The sequence below is a fragment of the Pollicipes pollicipes genome, unplaced genomic scaffold (assembly GCF_011947565.3).
Source record: "Pollicipes pollicipes isolate AB1234 unplaced genomic scaffold, Ppol_2.1 Scaffold_5724;HRSCAF=6776_pilon_pilon_pilon, whole genome shotgun sequence".
Lineage (NCBI taxonomy): Eukaryota > Metazoa > Arthropoda > Thecostraca > Pollicipedomorpha > Pollicipedidae > Pollicipes > Pollicipes pollicipes.
In genome coordinates, this window is record NW_023596746.1 from 6,202,346 (window position 1) to 6,226,830 (window position 24,485).

The 24,485-nt window shown below is 49.7% G+C and overlaps 1 protein-coding gene across 1 annotated transcript in view; it reads left to right on the top strand.

Moving 5' to 3' along the window:
* Window positions 1-7,139: 7,139 nt before the first annotated feature.
* The window catches only part of LOC119102626 (ras-related protein Rab-32), a 58,408-nt gene continuing 41,062 nt past the window's right edge, over window positions 7,140-24,485 (top strand). Inside the window, exons 1-2 of the mRNA XM_037226075.1 lie at window positions 7,140-7,264; window positions 15,658-15,869. Of these exons, the coding sequence (XP_037081970.1) occupies window positions 15,789-15,869 (81 nt within the window). The 5' untranslated portion in view covers window positions 7,140-7,264; window positions 15,658-15,788. The remainder of the gene's footprint in view (window positions 7,265-15,657; window positions 15,870-24,485) is intronic.

Sequence of the window (24,485 nt, forward strand, 5' to 3'; positions counted from 1 at the left end):
TTCACGGCAACTGAGTGCCAATAGCAGCTTGTTTGTTTCAAGGCTTGAGCCATTGGACTATTTCCAGTAGCGCTAAGTTGTGAGTTATTGATCAGTATAAATATGACGTCATTGGTTTTTTGACACCTCGAAAACCCAACATTTCATTGCCCAGTTTTGTTTGTGCTGGTTCTATTTCTTTTTGCGAAGCTTGTGCTTCGCTGGACACGGCAAGAAGCAAGTCAGTGCGGTTTTCCTACCTTTCGATAAGGACCTCAGTGGCCGCCCATAAGCACGGACGGATTGGTGAACGAATTCGATCACACTCGAGCGCAAGCGAAGCGTTACAAAGGGAAAGAAGGGAGATAGGCAGCGTAACGCTATGCTCTGGTGTAGTTGCAAACCATGCCAGTCTTTTAAATCGTGTCCTGAAATATCACGGGCGTGATCCGCATTTGTATGGGGTTCTGAGCTAAAATAACCATCTTGAAGACCATTCAATGCAGTTCACATCCCTGCCCTTCTTAAGATCTTAAACCCTCTAGTTTCTGAGCTACACAACTGCAAAGATGTGCAGACTTTTTCTTGCGGGTTATTTCCAGGTTACCCATGCATCCATAACACCATGATAATGCCCTCAGATCCTGACATTACACTGGCCATGCGGCCGGTAATTTTTTGGTAGCATGGAAATTATCCGCCCTTTTAGCCGGAATTTTGTGACGCACGGTGTATCCATCCGCTGCTGGTGAGATGCTGTTTTTTAGTGGAAGTAGGTTACTCTTACGATGTGTGTATTTTTGTAAACCCGGGGACGGGATCGGAAAGGTTAGCTTCAAATAACGGGTGCCTATCTACCGCGCATCACATGCGGTTTTTTCAATGAACGAGTATTATATGGGTTTTTTTTCGTTACGTTTGGCCCGGGTGTTCGTCCCAGACATGCGCGCTAGGACGATCAATAGGGGGTGGTCCTTTAAAAACACTGACCCCGTCAGAGTATGAAAAAGTTCAAGCAGTACAGGGGCACGTTCAGACGGTACGGTAGCAGCGAAAGTCGTCTGTCGGAGGGACATTCAAGCGGACGCGCTTGATGGGAGGCCATGTCGGCCTGGCGCGCCAATGACCGGGCGCTCGGCACCTCCATCTCGGCAAAATGTAAGCCTGGCGGAAGAACCGCCTACCCTTCGGCGATTCTCTGAGATTTCCCGGTCCTTTTTTCCCTTCTGTTTGGACAGTTTAGAGGACGCGTTCTGTAGGCTTTTGAGATTACGTGCTCGCAGATTAAGCCTGATCTGTTATATATCGTGCTCTCTTCTCGTGCTTACGTCGTGTCGCAGCAATTAGCATATCTGGTATACAGATCCGTCGCTAATGTGTGTTGTATGGCGTGCCGACTCCTGCCTGGTATTTCTCTATGCGCTTCAATAAACACTCTGTTGGAAAAGAGCAGATCAATTAATAGTGTGCGGCTTGAATTCCGCGTCATGGGGCACGATGCGCCGCAGTCCATGTTTATGTGTCAAATTAATTACCTCAAGGTTGGGGCGGCTGTGAGTTTTCACGACTGTAGACGAAAAATTGTTGTCACGACGGGCTAAATACGTCATAAATGCTTTACGCAGCGACTCCTCGCGGGGAGCGATGGAGGAGTCCTACGCGGTACACAGGCAGTTGTCTGCCGTGGGTTGGAAGGTCCCACAGAAATTAGGGAGTCGACTGTTGGTCGATCTCTCCGTGACTCCAAGATGGGATGGGACGCATTTTGCACGTCGCTGGCCGCTAGTGAGAGTAGTAGTAGCACGTGTAGGGTACCGTTGATGGATTCGCGACTCACAGAACGTGAGACTTGCTTTTCAGCTGCCTTCTTGCGACTCCCAGAAGGTGGAAGTCGGAAAGGGATGTTGGGCTGTCGGAAAGGTTGTTTGATTTTTCTGCAGGTGGATTGACATGGGGCCACAGAAAGGCTTTTGCTAAGCTGTTCATTAGTAACTGACTCTGAGCAGCGGCAGTGAATTCGGTCGCGGGGGGTACTGTTGTTGAGATCATTGCAGCGACTCCAGAAGGCGAGGCTCGCAAATATGAGCCGATGTGGGATTCCGGCACTACTCAGTTACGAGAGAGGGTGGGGGCTACGTGGTGGTGTCGCGGTGAACCTTGCACCAGGTGACTACTTTTATTGGGGACGAATTCCGAGGTATGATTGGTGTATGACTGCAGGGCTCCGCTAAAAACTGAGGGGTATGGTAGTCGCACATTACCTGCGGAGACTGTGTGCAGCGGCCACACTGTAGGCCTCCCTTTGGTATGACCAGTGGCAAACATGCATGAGATAGTGGGAGTGTACGAATGCTAGTTACGGAATCCCAGTAAAGCGACGTTTGTTGCCTATTTAAGGACGAATGCATCTGTTTCGAAGAAGTTCATATAATATCGGTGAGAGTGCGTTTTCACCACCATTTCCAGTCGCCCCAATTACTCGGTTTATGACAGGGGATTTCCTCGACGGTAATTACCTGCGAATCAATACAGTGGCCAGTTAGCCAACAGCCGTCATTAAGAATGGTATGCTTAATTAATCGAACCAAATATGATGTATTACCCTTCTTTCGTGAGGTTGATTATTAGCGACTACAGCTACCTCTACCTCAGCTACCTCAGCTGCCTCAGCTACCTCAGCTACCTCTAGAAAGATATTAATAAATTAGGCATTACACAACGTTGTGTGCGAGTATGTAACTTTAAAAGCCACGCAGGAACTACATCTAAATCGTTGAGCCAGTCGCGGCGCTTGCTGCCGTTATGCAAGCTGGGCTTCGGGAATCACGTGATTACCGTTTGACTCGTTCTCGCCCACATTCTAGTCGAATGGGTCTGTTCGAGCGCGGTGCACGAGGCAGAACCATTTGCCTCACGTGCCCCGACTGGGGACCAATGCTGGGGATCGGTGCCTCTCCACTAGAGCGCCGAACTTATTAAACGTTCTCCCATCCTGACTCATCGCAAGCATTTGTGAGCGCTGGTTTAGAAACGCTGACGCCTTCGTCATGCTACTGGCACCGAAGCGTGCCAACCTGGTTCAGCTCAACAGGACAAAAACAATTCCGCTGAGACAATAGCGCGCAGCCGCACTGGGGCTCATATCCGCTTGTGTGTAGCTGTCTACGCACCATCGAGTGCAATCATTGGAATAGTCAACTCCATTACGTAACTTGCGCATCAAATATCCGTCCAGCGATTGTTTAGATGTTCGAAGGACATTCACCAGCCTGCCCGTAATAATAAAATTGCCAGACAATGCGGGAACAAAACAGTCAGACTGAGACAAGAGCGTTTAACTGTGCTGACACCTATATCCTTGATCGTGTGCAGCTAACTACGGGCTGCTGAGCGCAATACATGAATTGACTAATTCTCTCACATATCGTGTGATCCTGTGTCAGCAATCTTAGCTGGGGCCGACAGATTTGGATGGCTGGAGCCGGCAATGAAAGCCCGTGAAGACTCGCAGGCAGATATTGTCCCGAGAGCAAGCGCAATTGCTAAGCGCAACTGCCTATGTAAATCTCACTTCGAATGCATTGCTCAGAAAGTGATTAGTCCAATATCACCGGGGCAGCTACTCTGTAGTCGCGATCGATTGCACGTAAATATGATTTGGGAACGGATCCGACCAGCTGTGCGCCGTTTGTGAGTGCAACGTCTACCGAATAATGCACCAATGTCTTTGCACCAATGTGAAGGCTTCGTCTTTGACTTAAGATTGTTCCGATGAAATGAGCAGGGATCATTGGCATGAAGTTGATAAAAGACACTTAACAGCTAATTAAAAGACAAGAACGGCCACAGCTCGAGATGTCCGATTCTTACAGCATAGCAAATATTTGTTTGATAACACCATGTGACCGGTGCCCTCTGACATACTAAACTTTGATCATCGCCAGTACAAAGGCTCCTAGCTCATAATGCCGCTTGCACTTACACCATAAACACGTTTTCTATTACTTTATTACATTGGAAGGGGCAGTCAACACAAAGCATGCATCTTGCTTGGGAATAGATAATGTGCCGCACGCGACGCCTAGCAACAGGGCAAATATCAGCGTATATAAAGAGTGCATCAGCCCTTTACCGCGTACCGATCAGTATAAGCGGATGCTGCCCCGCTACCACTGCAGTTTTACGTGACGTACAGTCCTTTCTTTGGTGGTGGAGGACAGCTGCCACTGCTGTGGTGTCGCCGGTCCCTGTGCGAGCAGCTATCACGTGTGAAGAATGCGCGTTTTAAGTTGCGTACCAGTATGCATCGCTTTAATGTAGCAAGGGCGAGTCGGCAGGCGGCGACAGCCGCTCAGCACCGCCGTCCCGTTACATGGCGGAGTAAGAGAGCCTGATGGAGGCGAGAAAGCAAAACGAGAGTTGAAGGGCGATGCGACCTAGCACCGCGCGCGACACGGACGCGAAGCGGTGAGAGCTGCCGAAGCCACTCGCCTGGGGAAGGGTGGACGCCCAGAGCCTGAGGCGCGCCAAGCGATGCAGCTGCAGCATGCAGGGAGACTTCAGGGCGCCGCATAACCGGAGCAAAGGCGGCACGAGAACCGCAGGGCAACGCCGAGCAGCTGCGGCCCAGCGAGCTGCGCAGGAGCAGCAGGAGCAAGAGGCGGAGCCGCGCCGAGCAGCTGCGGCCCAGCGAGCTGCGCAGGAGCAGGAGGAGCGAGAGGCGGAGCCGCGCCGAGCAGCTGCGGCTCCAGCGAGCTGCGAAGGAGCAGGAGGAGCGAGAGGCGGATCCGCAGGCCAACATTGCGCTGCCCGGGCGCTACACATACCCCTTATTGGTGCGTGACGTGCCGTCACTAAGAGGTGCCGGTGACTGTGTCATGCGCGGCAAGCCAGGTAGGACTTTTAAAGCTTTTGTCCGCCTTCTCGCCGGTGGTGCATTTACGAAAACTGTCACGCAGCGCAAATCGACATGCCATGTCCACACACAGCTATCTTAACAGCTTTCGCACATGGCACGGCGAAAACTTTTATTAAATTTCGAGCGTTTCGCACCCAATCTCTCGTGTCCCTACACTCCTTGACACTAATCCTCACTTCTATAGATACCTGATTTCCTGTGAGAAGAAAAGGAAAGAACAGAATGACCCAAGCTGCAGTTTCTTTCATTCGTGCTCGAAATGCCGAAAGCTGGTACAGCGCGTTCTACAAAGCAAAGTGATACTCAAAATGATGTTTGGCTTAATTGCGTTAAGAACCACGCATTTAGAGCCAGATCCACACAGGCAATAGCGTTTGGTAATCGCAATTTCTTCACGATATCTGCGTAAGCCTCCGATGCTTTCGTTTCCGGCTACAGTGATCCAGACCTGTCGAAGTCAGCTAAAATCGCTGACACAGTATAACATGGCATGTGAAATAATTAGCCCAGCCATGCGTTGCGCTGGACAGCGCGTGCCTGGCCATATGCCATTATGGATAAGTGTGTAAATACATTTAACACGCGCCTGGGTGGCCGGCTGGACACTCTTCGCTCGGGTGGAGGGTCAGTTTGACCCCCCCCCTCGAGATCTCGGGAACTAAGAGAGCTAAAAACACTGAATTCGTAGGGTGTGTTGACCTGTACTTGAACTCACTTAGGTCAGAGTTTGAGGTTCCTAGGTTATGGCCTCCTGATCAAATAAGGTAAAACAGGATCAACTTCCAGGCTGGTCTCCAAAGTGCCCCCGCAACCTAGATAGCTGTTTCCATTTGAGTAAGCGACAAAGATTACGCTATGCAGTATGTTTCTAAAAACAACATGTTGACCCGGGTCGTTTCAGGTCAATGACCTATTCTGACCTCTAAGAAGTCCATGATTAATATATAATGTGGTTCCTGCTATCAAGAAATTCGAAATGAGCATCTAAAACTATTCCATACTGCAAGCCCTTGAGTAAAAAACAGATGCGTTTTTACCTTGGTCTGACCTTTGTACCTGACCTTAGGTCAACGTAACTTGCTCATTTAATATTGGTGTTGCCTAAGAAAGCATCTCAGAGATGCATGGCTTCGTCCAACACTCCGTTGTTGCATCAGATTGAATGATTCCCTAGAAATTGACTCCGCTGAAAGCAAACGATCCGCTATTCAGTTGTCTACAGCCATGCAAAATTTGGCGCGGCCGTGCCGCGCCGTTCGGAAACCATTCTGGAAAAAATCTTTGGGGGGTCAATTCGACCCCTCACCCGAGGGCGTATTAAACATTGGTCTCTCGATCTGATTGTTTTGCTCTAGAAATGCTATGGCAATTTTATTATTATGACCAGGCTGCTGAATGCCCCTCAGCCGTCTCAACATCCGCTGGACGGATATGATTTGCACGATACGTGAGCGAGCTGACCACTTCCACGATTGCACTCGATGGTGTGTGGGCAGCTGCACACAGAAACGGATATGAGCCCCAGTGCGGTTGATGCTATTGTCTCAGCGGAATCGCTTTTTGTCCTGTTTAGCCTAACCCGTCGTTTTGCTGAACACATATGCATATGCTACATAAATTACACGTCATATATGTATATATATATGCATATATATATATATATATATATATATACATATATATATATATGTATATGTATACACATATACACAATTTGGGACACCTACCTGCGTTACTTCACCATTGGAGAAGTGGTGGTTCACAGAATTCCCTTGGCATAAGAGTCTACACCTTTATGTATTTTGAACGCTCCTTGATGATCTTTTCTGTTGTTTTTGGCTCCATACTGAATGCAAACCGATACAAATTTGGGGGCAAGACGTTCTTGAACAGGTGATGGAAGAGGCAGGTCAGGCACTCAGAGCACTCAGGTCAGGCAGGTCAGGCACTCAGAGCACTCAGGTCAGGCAGGTCAGGCACTCAGAGCTCCCCTGACGGCCCACTGTCCGACGACCAATCAGAAGTCGGACCTGCCAGGGCCTGGTGACTCGGTGACTCGGTGACTCGGTGACTCGCGCAGGAGCTGGATCTGTCCGGCGCGTGCCGGCCAGCCGCGGCGTCACAGCCGGCCGGCTCTGTTTACACTGGCCAGCCTGACCGCGTGCGACAGCGCCGCTGCCCTCGGAGACACCACCCGCCCTCCAGCGCTCGCCTCGCCAGCGTCCCCGAGCCTCGAGCAGCCAGTGTGACACAGTGGTGCTCGGCGACGTCGCTCGGACTCGGTCCTCCCAGCAGCCCGTCGGAGGAGCTGAAGCGCCGCTCGCGCTCGCTGGGCGTGACAGCTGCCTGCCGGCGAAGAGCCAGCAGGTTTGTGAAGTGCTGCGGTCGAGGTGTTTCAACGAGCTGTGTTTTTTCGTTTGCAGTGTGCGACGATGCAGCATAGCTTCCCGCAAGGCTTTCTGAAGAAATCTAACTTTTTTACGAATGATGTAATGACATCTCAACCCTCAACCGCCTTATCGTTTGCACCACAGGGGCGTAACTAAGGTAGGCGGGGGCAGCTAATTGGGCCATGCTCCTCTTGATGGTGGCAGGGTCACCTTGAGGCTAAGGGCCCCGTGACTTCTTCGCAATTTCAATCGCTCGTAGATCTTCTAAAACATAACACGACGAATCTCTCTGGGTTGAAAGGTCATGTGACCCGATTCGGCCCCGTCTTGGACCAAACCCTGGCTACACCATTGATGTACCAGCCTGAGCCAGCCTGAGCCTGAAATTATCAGGAGACAGCGCAAGATAAAGCTTAAGTGCAAAAAACAACACACGAGATTGTTAGAAAAAATTAGAGTTAAATTCTTAAGAGGATAATTGATTAACACGTGGCAGGGTGGGGCCAATTTGACCCGGGTAGGTTTTTACAAAATAATTTGCGAACAGTGCGGTGTAGCCGCCCCAAACTTTGCATAGCTGTAGGGAACTGAATAGCAATTTTTTGAGTAACGTTTTATGTGCCTTGTAATGTACCTGATCTATGACAGGTCAAAGTCAGGCCGTGGTTGTCAACAAAGACAATTTCTAGGGAATCGTTCAATCTTGTGCGACGGTGTTAGATGTTATGCCATATGTTACCATGATGTTGTAGTCATACATACATACATCTCTAAAGCCATACACCTCTAAGATCGTTTCTTAGGCAATACAACTATAGAGTTCATGACTATAACAAATTCCCTTGACTTAGGGTCAGGCGTGAAGGTCATACCGAAGCCAAGACCACCTGCTTTTTGTGGAGAGCTGGGTTTAAGTGGTATTTTCTGATGCATGTTTCGAATTTCTTTGTGACGGGGACCGCAACAGACACCTTCCGTGGACTTCTTAAAGGTTGGAGTAGGTCACTGGCCTTAAATGAGCAATACTGACCCTTTTTAGCAGCATAGCGCCTAGCGTAATATTTACCGCTTATTCAAAACAAAACAAAAATCAAAACGATCCAGCAGGTTTTTGATTGTCATGACCTTAACAAACAGGATCACTGAACGTCACTGAAAACCAATGCTCTTTAGCTTAGACTAAGTGTTTATGTTCACCGTGGTTACATGAGGAGGTCTGGGACACTGGACATTAATTTAGGGCGTGACCTTGCCTGACCTTATTTAACCCAAAGTCTATAGCATAGGGACCTCAAATTTTATGACATGCAAGTCCACATGAAGATAAACCAATTCTGTTATTTGACGCCTCCAGCTGTCTTACTTTTTGCGATCTCGGAAGTTAAATTGACTTACTCAGACGAAGGGCACTCAACCGGCCATCCGGGCGCGTGCTAACAGATGCAAAGGTGACAGTTGTCCCTTTTTCCGCCAAACGCGGAAATAATGGCATTACCATCACAGCACCGGAAAGAAAGAAACGATTTAGAAGCCGGCTTTGCCACTCCCAAACGCTAGCAAGATTTTTCGCCGGTTGTTAGCGGCTCGCATAATTGTGTGACCTCTATGACCCCAGACATACAACGTGTCACGTCAACAGAGCTTTATGCGATTTGGCAGTATCAATCCATCCTCTTTTTGTTCGCAGTGCCACGCTGAGCCCGTTAGGGAGCAGGAAGAAGCTCTGCTGCGCTTAAACCTGATCATCTGGTTCAACCGATTCGTGACGTTTCTTCCAGTTTGTTGTCGGGCGTTTTAGTAATGCTGGTATGATAGGCGAGTTACTGGTGCTGCTTAGATGTGATAAATACAACGGTTTGATTCTGACCTCGAAATGACGAAAACACCCTTTTTCAGACATACTGGCGACCACAATGAAAACACTCTGCCAAACGTGGACTTAGGCATCCGTAACACAAATCACAAACTGCTTATTAAAACGTTGGTTACTGTGTGACAAGGTCCATCTCTTATCTATAACATTATGTTATTCCCTGTCACGGCAAGAATAGATCAATGGATGCCTATGCATACATGGTTTATTTAGATACTTCCCATCTACGTTCGGGTACATCGTCTGACTCTTCACGAGAGACGCGCGAACGATTGGCTGACACCATGCCTGTGACGCCCAGCAGGTGGCTGGCACAAGCGGAGCCAAGGGCGATGGCGTGCGACCGGCTCACGTCCCCTAGACATTTGTTTTCCCCATAGATGGCTCCCGACGGAACGCAAGAATCATTGTGATACGCTCCCATTGAGTTTCCCTCCCCCCACCCCACCAGATAATCCTGACTGCGCCCCCTGTGACCGGTGCTCCCCCCCCCCCCCCCCCCCCCCCCCGAACGGAACGTACTCCACGCAGCGCCCGGCCTGTCACAAAACGGGAGAAAAACACATCTACCAGGACCAAACGGTCTAAATTCTTGTTCGCCGCCTTGCGATAGTCTGTTGTGTAGCGTGGCCGAGGATTTCAGACACGGCCAAACAGGGCGCGAATCATAAACCACCAGTCCTGACCTCAACATGGATCACGAGTCCAGATCTGGCACGGACCACAAGTCCAGACCCTGGCGTGGACCACAAGTCCAGACCCTGGCGTGGACCACAAGTCCAGAGCCTGGCAAAGATTACGAGTCCGGATCGTAGCGTGGACCGCGAATCCAGACCGGGCATGCCACTGTCGCAGCGGGGCTACCTCGGCGTCAGGAGAGCGAGCGGCCGCACCAGTATACGTCCGCGACGGCATCGATGATCGATGGGCTCGGGCGCCATGGCGTTGATGCCTGTCGGCAGCAATGGTTGCCTCCGACAGGGCGTCCACCGGCCATACTCACTGAGTCCTCAGCCACGCCGCCAAGAGGCGCCATATCGCAAGCACTCGGCACGGGAACTGATGATCCGCCGGAACACGCAGTCACTCCCGAGGCGCTGCGGCTCCGAAGGTCGCGAGATGAAGCCGAAGTCAGGCATTTGAAGCTGAAGTCAAATCCCGACATCTCCGCTGCAGAGACATCATGGCCGATACAGTGACAAAACTTGGCCACAAATTCTGTGGATGCGCCCGTGTCACCAAAAGTCAGTTTTCTCAACTGCGAAAGTTGATGCTTCTTAGCGCTTGCTTCCCGGACGCGAGAGCACGCTCAGACGTTCGGTGCCAGTTGCAAGGCCGAATGTGACCTAGAAAACTCAGGGTACAGGAATCCCTTGAGGACATCACTATCTTTTCGGGCGTTTTGCGTTATCAGTGACGTCATCGGTAAGGCACGAGGTAACACGTGACAGACGCCTCGTCGAGATTGGCCAAAGCATCGATAACCCTTCGAACTTGTTATCTGAGGATTGTAGCCTGAGAAACAAGGAGGCACTGTTAACGCGAAGGCGGTTTCGTCAAGTGAAATGTCCCAGGCTGTGGTCGCTTTAACCTTTGCTGTGTATTGCGATACCGCCACCACCTATCTCTACATAAATAATATAATTAGGCCTGCCGTTCTTTGCACCGTGCCATCTTTAGATCACGGTTCTTCCCATGCATACTTTTTTGACGATCCTTGCGACGCGATCTTTACCCTTGACAATCTTCCTTCCAACGATATTCATCGCTACGATCTTCTGCGAATAACCTGGTGCGCGATCTTCAGCTACACAGTATTCAAAGGTCACGAACTTTTTATGAAAACCGTTATCCCATACTTTTTTTGTTTTCAATGTTTTTCACATCAACTGTTTGGGTTTATCTAGACAGGCGTCATGTTCAGCACGACGCCTGTCTAGCTGTCATGCCCCGGTCTATCTTTGGCTTGGATCACGGCGCTGCATTTGAGACTGATCCCAATCGATTGCTAACGCACCTGCGGGTCAGGAAATGTTGATAACGCCCGAAGATCTATAGACGGCACACTGGCCAACATTGTGAGTTTCACGGCCTGACGTGCTCTGTTTGCCGAGACCCGACATCGTTCCTCAAAGGCGTCCAAAAACGGTCGGATCGGGGCTCACGCTATAAGTAGACCTGTTGCACATATAGGTCCGCACTTTTGCGAAAAAGCGCTATCTTCTACTCAGACGAACTCGTCCCGTCCTGTTAGATGTCCGGGCACTGGGTCCCGATTCTTGAGCCCGATTTCGGCCGGTGTTGTATAGCTTTTCCTCATGAAGCAAATGCTACGCTTCTCACATGATCCAACGGGTATGGTTATATTTTCCACAAATTGCAACGAAGCGGGTAAATCAGGCCACTTTGGACCAGTCATGCGTTTCCAACGATGAATGCCCGGCACAACTCTAAAGTAATTGCATGTGTTGTCCCTGAAAGCTGCGCGAAACCGTGACCTGCCATAGCAGAAATATTAGCGTTTGAATTGCTGGAAATGTCACGAAGCTGTTAGCTGTGACTGCGCTGTGGCCTGAGGACGGTCCAGGGCTTTCATAAAGGCCGCAGCTTGGAAGAAGCTGGACGGCTGATCCGAGCAGCGTCGGTCCATTCAAGTTGAAAACTGGGCTACTGTTCTAGCAATCTGTGATGGGAAAATTAAACTATAAATCATGCAAACGGGACAGACAGCTGATCGGAGCCTGACCTATGCCGCGGTTTATGAAACCAGTCCCGATTGCAGCCTAGCCAAACACTTTCGTGCTCAACAGCGCGCCAGGCCGCTGACTCATGCAGATTTCATCATGATGTGTCAAGTACGGAGACAATGAAGACTTAGAATCGGCAGTTTGGCTTGATGCCCATGGGGGGCGCACACATCACTGGACATTGAACCTATCTTAGGACATATCAAAAGGCAGATTACTGCTTTGCGACGCCTTGCATCTCAAACGGTGGCAATACCAGGGATGGTCCAATACACCACTCGAATGAAAACAACCACGTCAACGCATCATCGTTAGTGAAGTGGCGACTTGGCCTCTGGCAAACGCGTCACATCCATGCGCGGACCGACGACGTCGTCCACCATGATCCCGCCACTGGCGACGGGCGTCTGCATCCTCTCTTCGCCCTGTGCGACATGTGTCACAAGACCCGGTAAACAGTGGGCGCCGCCGGTGGGTGACCCTCTTTTTATCGGGAAGCGGCTCCCGAAATAGCTACTCCGCAGGATTCGGACCGTGCCGCGTGGTTGTAACTGTCTGCGCTCGACGCTTTTGTACGCGGACCAGCGCTAAATGGCTACTCCGCAGGATTCGGGCAGTGCCGCGTGGTTGTAACTGTCTGCGCTCGGCGCTTTTGTACGCGGAACAGCGCTAAATGGCTACTCCGCAGGATTCGGGCAGTGCCGCGTGGTTGTAACTGTCGGCGCTCGGCGCTTTTGTACGCGGACCAGCGCTATCAACGCATGCGCCCGCCAGACTACGCCGGAAAGAGAGGCTGCGCAGAAGGGCACAAGACGGAAAGAGAGGCTGCGCAGAGGGGCACAAGATGGCGCATTGAAGGCTGTCGACGACGGCTAGCGAACGAAGATGGGCCCGCCGCAGCGGGCAGCGTTCGCAGAACATAACGCCTCCATCGTTTTCTATAAGGAATCACCATGCCAACCCTGACCGCACCGCGGAGACGCGCCGTGTCGGTCAGTCACTGCTGTGGCGAGACCAGCGCTTCCACCATCACCACCGAGATGGGGCATGCTGCGTCTTATTGGCATCTCAGCATTGCTCAACGTCCTGCATGATGTACTCGGTGCTGCACGACCTCCAATGAAGTGCATCAGGAATGTTACGCCCGGCTGTTGAGGGACACTGGCCCGCAATATGCTGGTATACACCGGCATGTAATATGGTGTACACTGGCCCGCGGTAGGCTGGTATAAACCAGCACAGGCTGGACACTGGCCCGCGATAGCGACCCAAATGGAGACGGGCCGTCCAGAAGACAACCACAGGCCGGTGGCCATACATATATATATATATATATATATATATATATATATATATATATATATTATATATATATATATATATATATATTATATATATATATATACATGCCTATAAAACAGAACAAATTTTATGGCAAGAAAGCAGTCGCTATCATTTATGTAATTGTCAACATTTCGATACGTTGTGTACCTTCAGCAGGACTACGGTACGAATGCACAATGCGATATAAAATTTGTTAACCAACGTGGGTAGACGATTAGACGCGACCTCTCCGCGTGGAAACAGGACAGCTTGCAAAATAAAAAAATCAAGCGACAAAATATTTTTTGGATTTCGTATGAAAAGTCTCTCATATATTGTGCAAAGGATTTGCAAACCCCGTGATATTCAATGGGAGTTTTTGTGATCAGTATGAGGTTATTCTAGAATCCTACGATCGTTAGACTTTCTGCAATCCCCTAGTATGAAAAAGTTGTCAATGTTAAAGAGAGTGTCAAAAAACAAATGAATGCTCGCGGAAGGGTCAAGGATCTGCGTGGGACAGAATGCTACCTGCACGGTCAGACCTTCGTAAATGTTGCTGCATGCTGCAGTGAAGGCTGCGAAGGTTTGAACCCATCACACGAAGTACAACATTACTTTTACAAATGACTGCAGAGTCAGAAAATTTGGAAATTGTGTCCCTTAACTTAAACAGAGATTCAACAGTAAACAGATTTACTTGCGCGCTTTCTGGAGACGGAGAAAGGTAACACGTTGTAGTATGTTTGCAAGCTTCTTTTTCTCTTGTATCGACCGATTTCCGAGATAGATCAACACCAAATACCTATTTAGTATTAAGGCTTCATGAGCATCGGGCATTTTTACATATTCTGCATCTGAGAAGGTCCTTATGAAACTCTTAATGACTGAAGTGAGAGGCCATTTGCCATTGAAAATAAAGAACGAGTTGATAGCAGAGAGTTCTAGGAAAGAGCAGAAACAAATCGCAACAAAGCCAACAAACGTAAAACAAGACCAATAAACTGTTCACGCAATTGTCCATTATTTCGGTTAGTGGAGTATTTTTAAAAAGACTCAAGTTGAAAACTAGCCATAACTATGCCTTTTGAAAGCTCAAGTTGTGGACTTTCTTGTGCGAATTGAACATAATTGGTCAGAGAGCATTTATTTTTGCCAAGGGTGTCAGCAATGATACAAGCTATCTAGATAGTTTGCACGAGGGCGTGCCACAAACCGAAAAATCTCCCATAAAGGAACAGATTGTAGACTTTTGGAAGATGATGCAGAACCCAGGAGAACTCATGCGAAATATACTTATACTCCATTAAAATATAAGATGCTCGCGTAAGATGCTCCAGTTGAAGCACACCCCACAGCCCAGCGCGCTCGTTTGTGTACGTTGGGCTCTGGGGGATGAGCGGGGACCACAACAGGCGGGTGAACAGTGCTCTCGCAGCGTGGCCGTGAGCGGTGCGCATAAGTCCTCCAATGGAAGCCAGCGGAAAGGACGGAGCAGGGTCGTATGCGGCGTCCGCTTTCAGTGTTTAACACACACACCACACCACCCCAAACACACACAAAACACAAACACACACCCACCAAACACCACCCACACCCACACACACACACCCCAAACACAACACAACACACACAACAATATATATATAATATATATATATATATATATATAAATAAATATATATATATATATCAAACCAGCCGGTGTTTGTCATATATACTAACTTATAATCTATCTATTTTATTTATAGATCTATCTATATAGATCACAACCATCCGTGGTCCTCCTGTATGTCGGTTGTTGCCGGTCGGAAACTGCATGTTTTGAGACGCTATTAAATATTCAACACACCGGAAAGCAATTACAGTCTGTGGGTTCTTTCTTTGTTAAAAAAGTAGTAAGAACCTTATTCCTCGAAGAAAAGTTGCCGAAATATCACCGCATCTACATATCCATTTCCTTGCCTTTTCTACGAGAAATGGGGATAGCACTACCATCATATCTATGTGCGCAATGTTCCTCGCAAATCCACTTAACGACTTACGGTTCTTTCTTTGCATGCAGCGCCCGAAAGTTAACACTAATCTTCTAAAATGCTGAGGGTGCAGCTGTCTTCCCATTTAACCGCTAAGTCACTGCCGCCTCAGGCTATCTGTTCCGAAAAACATCAGATGTTTTCTTTCCGTGATCGATCTGTGGCACACTGTGTGAAACGAGAAATGAACGTCAGCATACCGATCAGTAATTTGGCATAGGTGTACCGCAACATGTAATTTGCGATACGGAGTATGACCGTAATGCTAAACAATATTGTTTCAAATGCAAGGACATCTCGGGGCCTTCAGTGTCTGGCATAAGAAGTGCAATCGGTCGTGTAAAATACGACTACAAAATTTACTGAAATCGGTGTATCTGCTTTCTTTCAGGTCTCCAGCTTGCTGCGAGGAATAGGCCGGACCACCAGCGTGTCGTGTGGAGTGCGTTTGCGTGCGCTGGGGGTGTGGGGACCGTGTAGAACTCAAGGCAGGCGGGTGAACAGTGCTCTCGCGGCGTGACCATGAACGGCGTGCACAATTCCTCCAACGGAAGCCAGCGGAACGGACGGAGCAGGGTCGTCGGCCGCGTTCGTCGCCGGATGGTGAGTACAAGCAGCGCCGCCCCCTTTTGACTGCATTCAAAATTTTCCGACCTGAAAGACTGTTGCACAGATACATGAGGATGAGAGATGTTATTGGTTGGGGATGGCTGCGACCATGCCGGATCTTCTCCTGCACCGAGGCCTGCTCCGCGCTGGGGCCGTACACCAGAGTTTGCGAGGATACTCAGGAGTCCTGCCAAGGCGCAGCCATGCCGCGCTTGAGCCAACGCTGCTGAATGGCTGCCGCAGCGCGCTGCCGGGGTGACGGGGGGAGGGGGGGGGGGGGGGGTGCGAAGTCACAGAAGCAGGTGGGGAGAGCGGATGAAGGGGCGCCGCTCTCTGGCCGCCAGTGTCCGCACGCTGCCCAGAATCTAACCGACAGCCAACACCGGATGTTTATGTGGCCTCCGACGTATGTGTGTGTGTGTGTGCAGTCTGCCCTACAAGTGTCGCATGCCACAGCCAGGCGAGGACTAGGGCGCACTAGCAGCTTACGAGGGCACACGTGCCATCGATTCGTGTAGGTGATGGAGAGCACTTATACGAGAAGTCGATGTCGTGGAAATGTCAAGGATGCGCCAGCTACACAAATCTGGAGAGAGTCGGCAACATGAAACATTGCAATTTGGTTGCATTTCTTAGCAAACATGCACAAGCAAGGACACTGTACAGCGATGTTAGCGACCAGAAGAAAGCGGTTTAAATGTCACAAAAGGAGGCTTACTGAGAAAGGCAAGAATCGCTAGGCATGTATGGGCCCTGGTGTGGGAGATGGTGTAAAAGAAGATGGAGAGGGTGGGGATGTTGTGAGGCGCAACGTCATTCCCGCCATTATAACAACATTTTGTCGTAAAGGAACGGCTTAAGAAGATAACATAAATTCAAGAGTTCGCTTCTAGCGTCAGGGCTCGGCCATTTCTCCCTCCCATGAACGGCTGTATGTGTAAAGTTCTTCACCGCTGCGGTGCCGGGGACTCGCTTGCCGCTTGCGGTCGGCGTTATGAGCACGGGCGGGAGGGAGCGCGGGCGCCGTCCCGCGTATGGCGCGGGCCCGGTGGCCAGAGATAGAAAAGTATGCTGGATTGTCTCCCAACTGCTCTTTTCGGGTCCACAGTCTGTTTCCCCAGCCCATTCAAGAAAACAGACTCTTAAGATTCATTTCTGAACATTTTAGGATTAAATTTACGTCTATACACAGCATCTAAAAGCTGCATTCTTATAACTTTACTCTATCATAAGCGCTGTGTGTTTGGACGCACTCACCTTCTGATGTTCCTTTGAAATGCGAGAAGTAGGTGAAGAGATGCATCTGCAGTGTTATCTGGGACAAAGTCTTATCGTAGACAGGAATTGAACACCGGAAATACTGCAAGCAATAGGTAAACTAACCTTAATACTGCTTCGCTACCTACTGCAAGTCCCGAGCACAGCTCACGATGCATACGAAACTGGGGCATGCTATAAATACTGATAACAAACGGAGTTCCCTTATATCAGTCATATACAGTTTTTTACTTCCGAGACAAGCAACAGGAATATGAAGACATTGTGGATGTGAACCAAACCGATCCTCCCAATAATTGGTTACCCACCATTTTGCGACGTCCATACACGCCGTCTTCCTCCCGTACCATGTTTTGGTGCGGGAGGAAGACGGCGCGCGGCAGGAAGGCAAATTTTCAACAAACGCGGCTGGAGCTACGCTTGTGGACCGGGCACCTTTTGAGGTTTTCCGCATACCCTCGAAGAGACACCCATCATATCCCCACTTAACTTTTTGGCGTGGTGGATATGACATCCTGGGTTCATGTCTTTAAGCCTTCCACAAGTACAATGCGCGGCTAAGAATACCTGGTTGTTATCGTCAACGGACAAACAAGCGCTGGTGGACAAGATCTTTTATCTTCCAATTCGATGCCGCTCGCTAAACGTCCCGCCCCGATGCCCCTCGCCTCACGCTCGCACGTACATGCGTTTTATGGATGAGGGCATTGTAAACGAGAGCCAAGCCTCGCTGGAGAAACCTTTTTTAACGTCGATTGCCATATTTTACGTTTTTCATCTAGCTGTGTTCGGCATCGTGATAAAAATAAGTCGTTGTTTTGCATTACGTGTACAATTACATCTTATTTAGGACCTCATAGCCCTTTCTTCTTTAGACGGCCATTTGCTTTAAAGTGATGTCGCAAGACGTGATAGCGTGGTATTTCTAGCTCAGACAAACAAATGAAACCGTGAGCGGAATTCATGTGGATGACATTCCGTTCAAACGCTATCGAATTTCGACTTTTGCGCATTTAAGTCCCTTGCATCCCCCGCCTCTGCTCCGTCCCGAGCGTCTCCGGTCTTATCTCCTAAAGAGCGTCCGCCATGCCGAGTGGAGGGGACAGAAGGAGGAGCGGGCGAGGCGGATGAGGCGGACAAGTGGAATGTGCGCGGGAAGAGACTTACGGGAAAGGTACAGTCACGGGCACGGAATGCGCTGGGCAGTCGGGCCGGCGGAGCGCGTTCCGTCCCCACGTTAGCCAAGGGGCTGAAGGCTCGGCCTCGACCGCGGGGAGGAGAGAGATGCTCCTGTGTCGCGGTGGACTTTTTGTAGCGTCCAAGAATGATATCAGCTGATGTTGACAAGTAGGCAAGTTTGTCGACCTCTGGCGGCCGCACCCGACACCTCGGATTGGTTGGTTCGTAAACCTGCCGCCAGGCGGTCGTCACACGGGCTGTCGACTGCGTCGGCAGTGGATTCCTGGCCGGCCGCTAGGTGGACGGAAACAGCCGTACCAGGCATCCTAGGTGCCGCAGCCGAGCTTTGCGCGTGCACGACAAAGCGAACGTCCCACCCCAAGCGAGCACGATGTGGGGCGTGATAAACGGTTTATCGTGGCACTAAACCACATTTATCGTGGTCTAGGTCGCACCGCGGCCTCTCTGGGGTAGGTTCTTGGGGACCGGCCAAAGAGGATGGGACTCTGCAATCTTTTCTGGCTGGGTTCACATTTTTCGCCTCCATTGGCTGCACATTGTATCCACAGGGAGGATTCTCATAACTGGCGCACGTCGACCCATTCGGTGTTTTTACACCTGTCTGGCGAGACCCACACAAGTGGTTTGCTCCCTTTGTAGCTCCACAAGTGCCGCTAGCCCCGCCTTGGCTGTCATTTCATCTGATGACCCTTCGCGCGTCCCAGGCTCCGTCCATTGGTACGTACAATTCCGTCACGATGGCTGGACGACAACCGTCTTCGTCCAACGCCACTGGTTCCGACCCTCGCTCGTCTTCGACGACCGCGGTGTCTGCTCGCCCTGCGTCTGCTCGCCCTGATGCTGACCCTCGGTCGACGACGACCAGTGTTCGCCTGCCCTCTGAGCCAGGTTTGAATACTCTCGGCTCTTGCATTGTCGTTCAACCTTGTGATGTGGGAATGTGGCTTTTCGGAAAATCAACGTATTCTGGCGATCAAAGTAAGATAAGGCCATCTGCGGCCCTTGCGAACTCAAAATTGTAGCACCAACAAATGGGTCACTCATGATGAAAACAATCACTCGCGCTACAGACCAAGGCGCTGCTCAAAACAACCGAATTTTGTGGGTAATAGGTAAAAGTCTCCCTGCACCATGCCAGAAACACCACTAAGTGCACCATCTTCACGCCTGAGCTCCGTTTTCAAACGGAGGACGAGATCTTGGCGGAGCTCATGACGAACAAGTTTGCCATGTCCGACTGCTGACGGTGTTCAGAGATGGCCAACGTCGGGACACTCCTCTACTTGTTCTGACCATTGCTGCCGCCCGACTCCCTGAAACGCTCATGGCTGGTCCCCTCCGCTATGAAGTTAGGGTGTTCATAACGAATCCACCCAAGAGTTCCAATGCCAGCGGTTTGGTACGGTAGCGAGTGCTGCAAGTACAATGCCAGATGCCGTAAGTGCGGCGATACTCCTCACGAGGGATCTGCCTGCACGTCGTCGCAAAAATGCCTCAGCTGAAGGGACGCACATCACAACGCCAACAGTTCACAGCGTCCCACATGGAAAACAAGTTGCTCAGAAAAGGAAAAAAGACGACAGGTATGTTGTATCCCGAGGCACGGCACGCTGTGGAATCCAAAATGTCCCCAGAGTCCAAAAGAAAATATGCACAGGCAGTAAAAGTCATGATGGCCAAATGCGAAACGCAGACAAACTCTTTTCCCCAGCTGTCTTCCCTGCAGATCCTCCCCCGCACCTCTGTTTCAACAGAGTAGAATACGCAGACCCGGACGACTAATACTGCCGAGTCGCCCCTGGCCGGGCGTTCGGATGCCCAGAGACCCGAGCACTCACGCCCCCAGGCCGGCCGGCGTGCCACCCTTCATGCCTGGTCTACGTGCGGAGGTCGGGAGGAACGACGGCCATCCGGGTCCCGGTCGGCCGAGGAGGAACGGTCGGCGAGGAACGGTCGGCAGCCGGGTCCCCCCGCTTGTCATCCGGACGGCCTCTCCCCTCCCCTGCACAACGCCTGCTACAACACGCCTGAGCGAAGGCCGCCGCCCCCCCCCCCCCCCCGTGAGAGTGGCCGTGGGTCGGCCATGGCCAGCTCCGTTCGGCCGATTCCCACCAAACGGTGGGGATGGGCCCGTTCGCCAATAACTGTCGTTTTTACAAAGGATTGTCGCGGCCTTGTTTCAAAATGGGTTGAAATGAAAGCATTTTTACATATTCCACCAAATTATGATAACACGGAGCTCTTACGGCATCTTGACCAACTCGTTGCTCAATTTCCAAACCCTTTTCTCATCCTCGGTAACTGACGGCCTGGGTGCCGTTACTTCACGCTGTACTGTGAGCGTTGAAATCGCCGAAGGTGAGAAAAGGATTTCGAAGTTTCGAGGACAGTTCGTTGAAAATTGCATTGCTGCACGTAATTAAGTCCTGTTAAACAGAGGCAACGATAATTGTCCCCACATACCTTCTGGAACGGAAACAGCCGTTGACTTGTCTTTGAGCTCTCCCTCAACGGACTTTCCTAGACCGGACTGTTGTGGGGATGTCGACGACAGCGGCCATTATGCAATTAAAGTTTATAACACTTTTGATCCCGCTGGTGATGCAGTTTCGCAATATATAGCGCATTGGAATCTGCGAAATTTTTCCTGGGGACCAAATTTCAGGAACTTTGTTTTGTCAACCACAATCGCTATGACTCACCAGAGCAGGGAGCTCGTCTCATTACACATATTCTCCATTTTGCAGCAACCGCGACAATGTCTCTGACTTAACCTACAACACAAGCCTCTTTGTACCTTGGTGGACAGGTGACGTTAAGAAGGTCTATTGTCAACACAATCACAACTTACTTTATTTAATTGCCCGCAACTCTGAACACACACGAAACCATAAAATTAAAAAAGCCGCCAAACGTTGGTCCTGGCTAACCTTTCTATGACAATTTACGGCAGCTATTTCGTCTAGTAAGATCAGGGATAGGTTTGTGCACTACCTGGTAAGCGGTAGTCTTTTTCCTTTCCAGCTTTCCCCAGACAAGGACGCAGGCAATCCAGTCAGCTATCGCCTCATTACACTGAGCCAGCTGCCTGGGAAAGCTGTTAGTACTCATGGTTGGCAGACGCCTTTGCCTGGATAAAATATCGTGAAATACTCTCATCGGATCAGCGATGTGGATTTCGTCGCAATCGTACCACCTATGATCATATCATTCGTGCCGAAACAAACCTACGTCGCGTATTTCCACCAAAACCTCACGCCGCTGCAGTGTTTCCAGAAATTGCTCAAGCTTGTGATATGGGGTATAATTGTGCACTTATCTTCAAACTTCATATGCTAGGATTCAAGGGATATTCGGCATACCAACCCGCCGAATTTCTCTCGTGAACGCGATCGTTCCGCGGAACATGCCGATCGGCTGCCTCTAATGTTCCCATTCAAGAAAATGGTGTTCCACAGGTTAGCTGTAATCCCCAATGCTCTTTAACCTGATGATAGATGGCTTATCTGATTAACTCCCTTCAGACATGTCCTCGTGACTCTTTCACGAATGACAGCGCGACCTGGTGCTCAGATGGCGAGTCTGATCCCTCATTACCATGCCTCCAGGGCGTACTCATGAGTTACAACAATGGTCGAGACCTTATAGTCTTTATTTTTCTGATACAAAATCGGTCGTTATGATTTCAATAAAACGCAACGAGACATACCCGCACAGTCTGTTCAACTCGAGGGTCACAATATTCGTTTTGTTTCGTCGTTCAAATTTATAGGCATCGTTGTTGACCCGAGATTGTCTGTGTCCAAACACGTGGAGCATGTCCGCACCAAATGCATGACACACTTGAATTCGTTTAGGTGCATATCGGGGTCGAGATGCGGTGCTGACCGGTATGCATTATTGTTGTTAGATAAAGCCTTGGTTCATCCAAAGCTTTACCTTTTTCAGATTTACAAAACGCCGAGTTTCTGGCGGCATTAACTACCAACTACATTGTTAGTTCAAACATGCCACGTCCGAGGCCAAGTATTTGTTTTGAAGCTCAGGACTTTAGCAGCAAGAGCAAATAAGAAACATGGTTAAGTTCTGGATAGGTATCTTCTTAGAGCATTACTGTGACGTCACCAAGTTTTCTGATTAGAGGGTTTCCTAAGTCCTAAAAGGGGACAGAAATCAGTAAGTGGCCCCGCAGAAACCAATGAAAACCAAGATTGGAAAAATACCAGAGATGTGTACAATGCAGACACTAGACTGATCTGATTTGTCTTACGTCACGGCCATGGGAATGCCGAGGAAGTTCTGGCGGGGGGCGCAGCCCACACAAACCACCCAGTGAATGTGTGCGCACTGATCTTTGTGCCAGCCAGTGGTTTTTGCACCAGATGGAAGCCGGGCAAGGGCGTGCAAAAACGTTGTATCTAAGTCTGTCGCGATACTATCATGCCCCATTCAAATGGAATTCAGTTTTTCTCCCAGCGAATCCAACCCCACTCCCTCTATCGCCGATGACGCAAAAACTTATCTTGAACGATAGGTGCCGACAGCTGCTCTGAAACCATGAGCCGGTGCTCTCGCCTTGCGTGCCAAACAAGGCTTCAAGGCGGTCACTGGCCCGAAAATAGGGTCCCCTCTACTCACCGATAACCCGCTGAGTCTCCTTGAACCTTAGACCGCACCTCAAGTTTGTAGGAAGTTTGTATGGGTGTCGATTTGTATTCTGTTGGATGGGTCACTGTCTCCCCCTCCCAAAGTCCAAGTTACTCTGTGGTGAGTTTGCCCTTCGCCCCGCTAATCTTCTGGAGCCTCAGTATGTACTTGCAGAACACTAAACGTGAAAGCCCAAAATTATGCAACCTCCAAGGGTTTTGATAATTGTTTCACAGGTAAGAGGAAAAAAGAAAGAGAGAATATCAAACTATTAGACGTTTGTTAAAGGAGCTTTGCATTGCGTTCGTATCACATCTAATGGATAATTTTCTGTTTTTCGCGGTATTCTGCATGTTTTAATTGCACAATTAGTATGTTTTGTTAAAGGGAGTGTTTCAAATTTTCATGGGCTTTTGAAATGTGCTAGCAGTCTTTAAGACCTTTGGGTGCTGTTTAAAATCCTGCCTTCCTTAAGACCTAAGCCCCTCTAGTTTCTGAACTACACGCCCGCGAAAATGGGGAAGGTCATATCGGTGGGAGTATCTGAAAGTCACCTTGTTATTTATGACGTCATAACAACGCCATTCAAAGTCTGTTATTCCATAAGTCATGCGGCGATTAAGGCTAGGAATAATATAATATCAAGGCGTTCATATTTGGCGTTCGTTAATGCAAATCCCAGACATAACGGCCAGCGACTGGCTCTCAATCAATGCTGTGCAAGGTACGATGAAGTAATCAAACTATTTTGATGACCTTTGAGGCTTGCTTCAATATATCTAAATGTGAAACATTCATTTTAACGCTGGTCTAGCTTTATGCTAGTGCCTGAGTGTTATACTATTCTTCAGCGCTGTTTCAAGTTGCATGGGCTGCAATAATCGGCGTTCGCTGTGGTGTTCTGCCACGGTGTGTTATCGGAGTGTTAAAACAGACCGATCGACTATCAGCTCCCAAAAACAAGACGGATTTACTAGCCGCTATGTTAGGAAGAACTTTTGAAATGTGCCCACCTTCATTTCGACGTGAGCATCCAATGAAACATTGACGAAAACCTAGCGATCGACACCACGAGACTAAACCGCTAGTGCTAAACGTCCGACAATGATCAACAGAGCAACACGGGGCGTTTCGAACACGCCTACGGCGAGTGCTGCGCTGCGGTCTGAAGCACGCCTGGCGACCACCTGCCGGGGGTTTCCGCGGCAGATGTTAATGGTCGCGGACTTCAGCTTACCATTTTTATCCCCGAACGGACTTCAGCTTACCATTTTTATTCCCGATGTCACACACGTCCAGTAACGCCTAAAAACGCACAACATCGACCCTACGCCGATTTCCGAAACCTTGTTTCGACATTCCAGGCCGAACAAAGTGATAATGCCGCCGACGACAACATCTCTCGCCGAGAAAGAGCAAGAAAATGTACTGGAACAGGAGTGTGGTTCCCTTTTCAGCTGGGGAAGACTCAGACTCCCTAGCTTT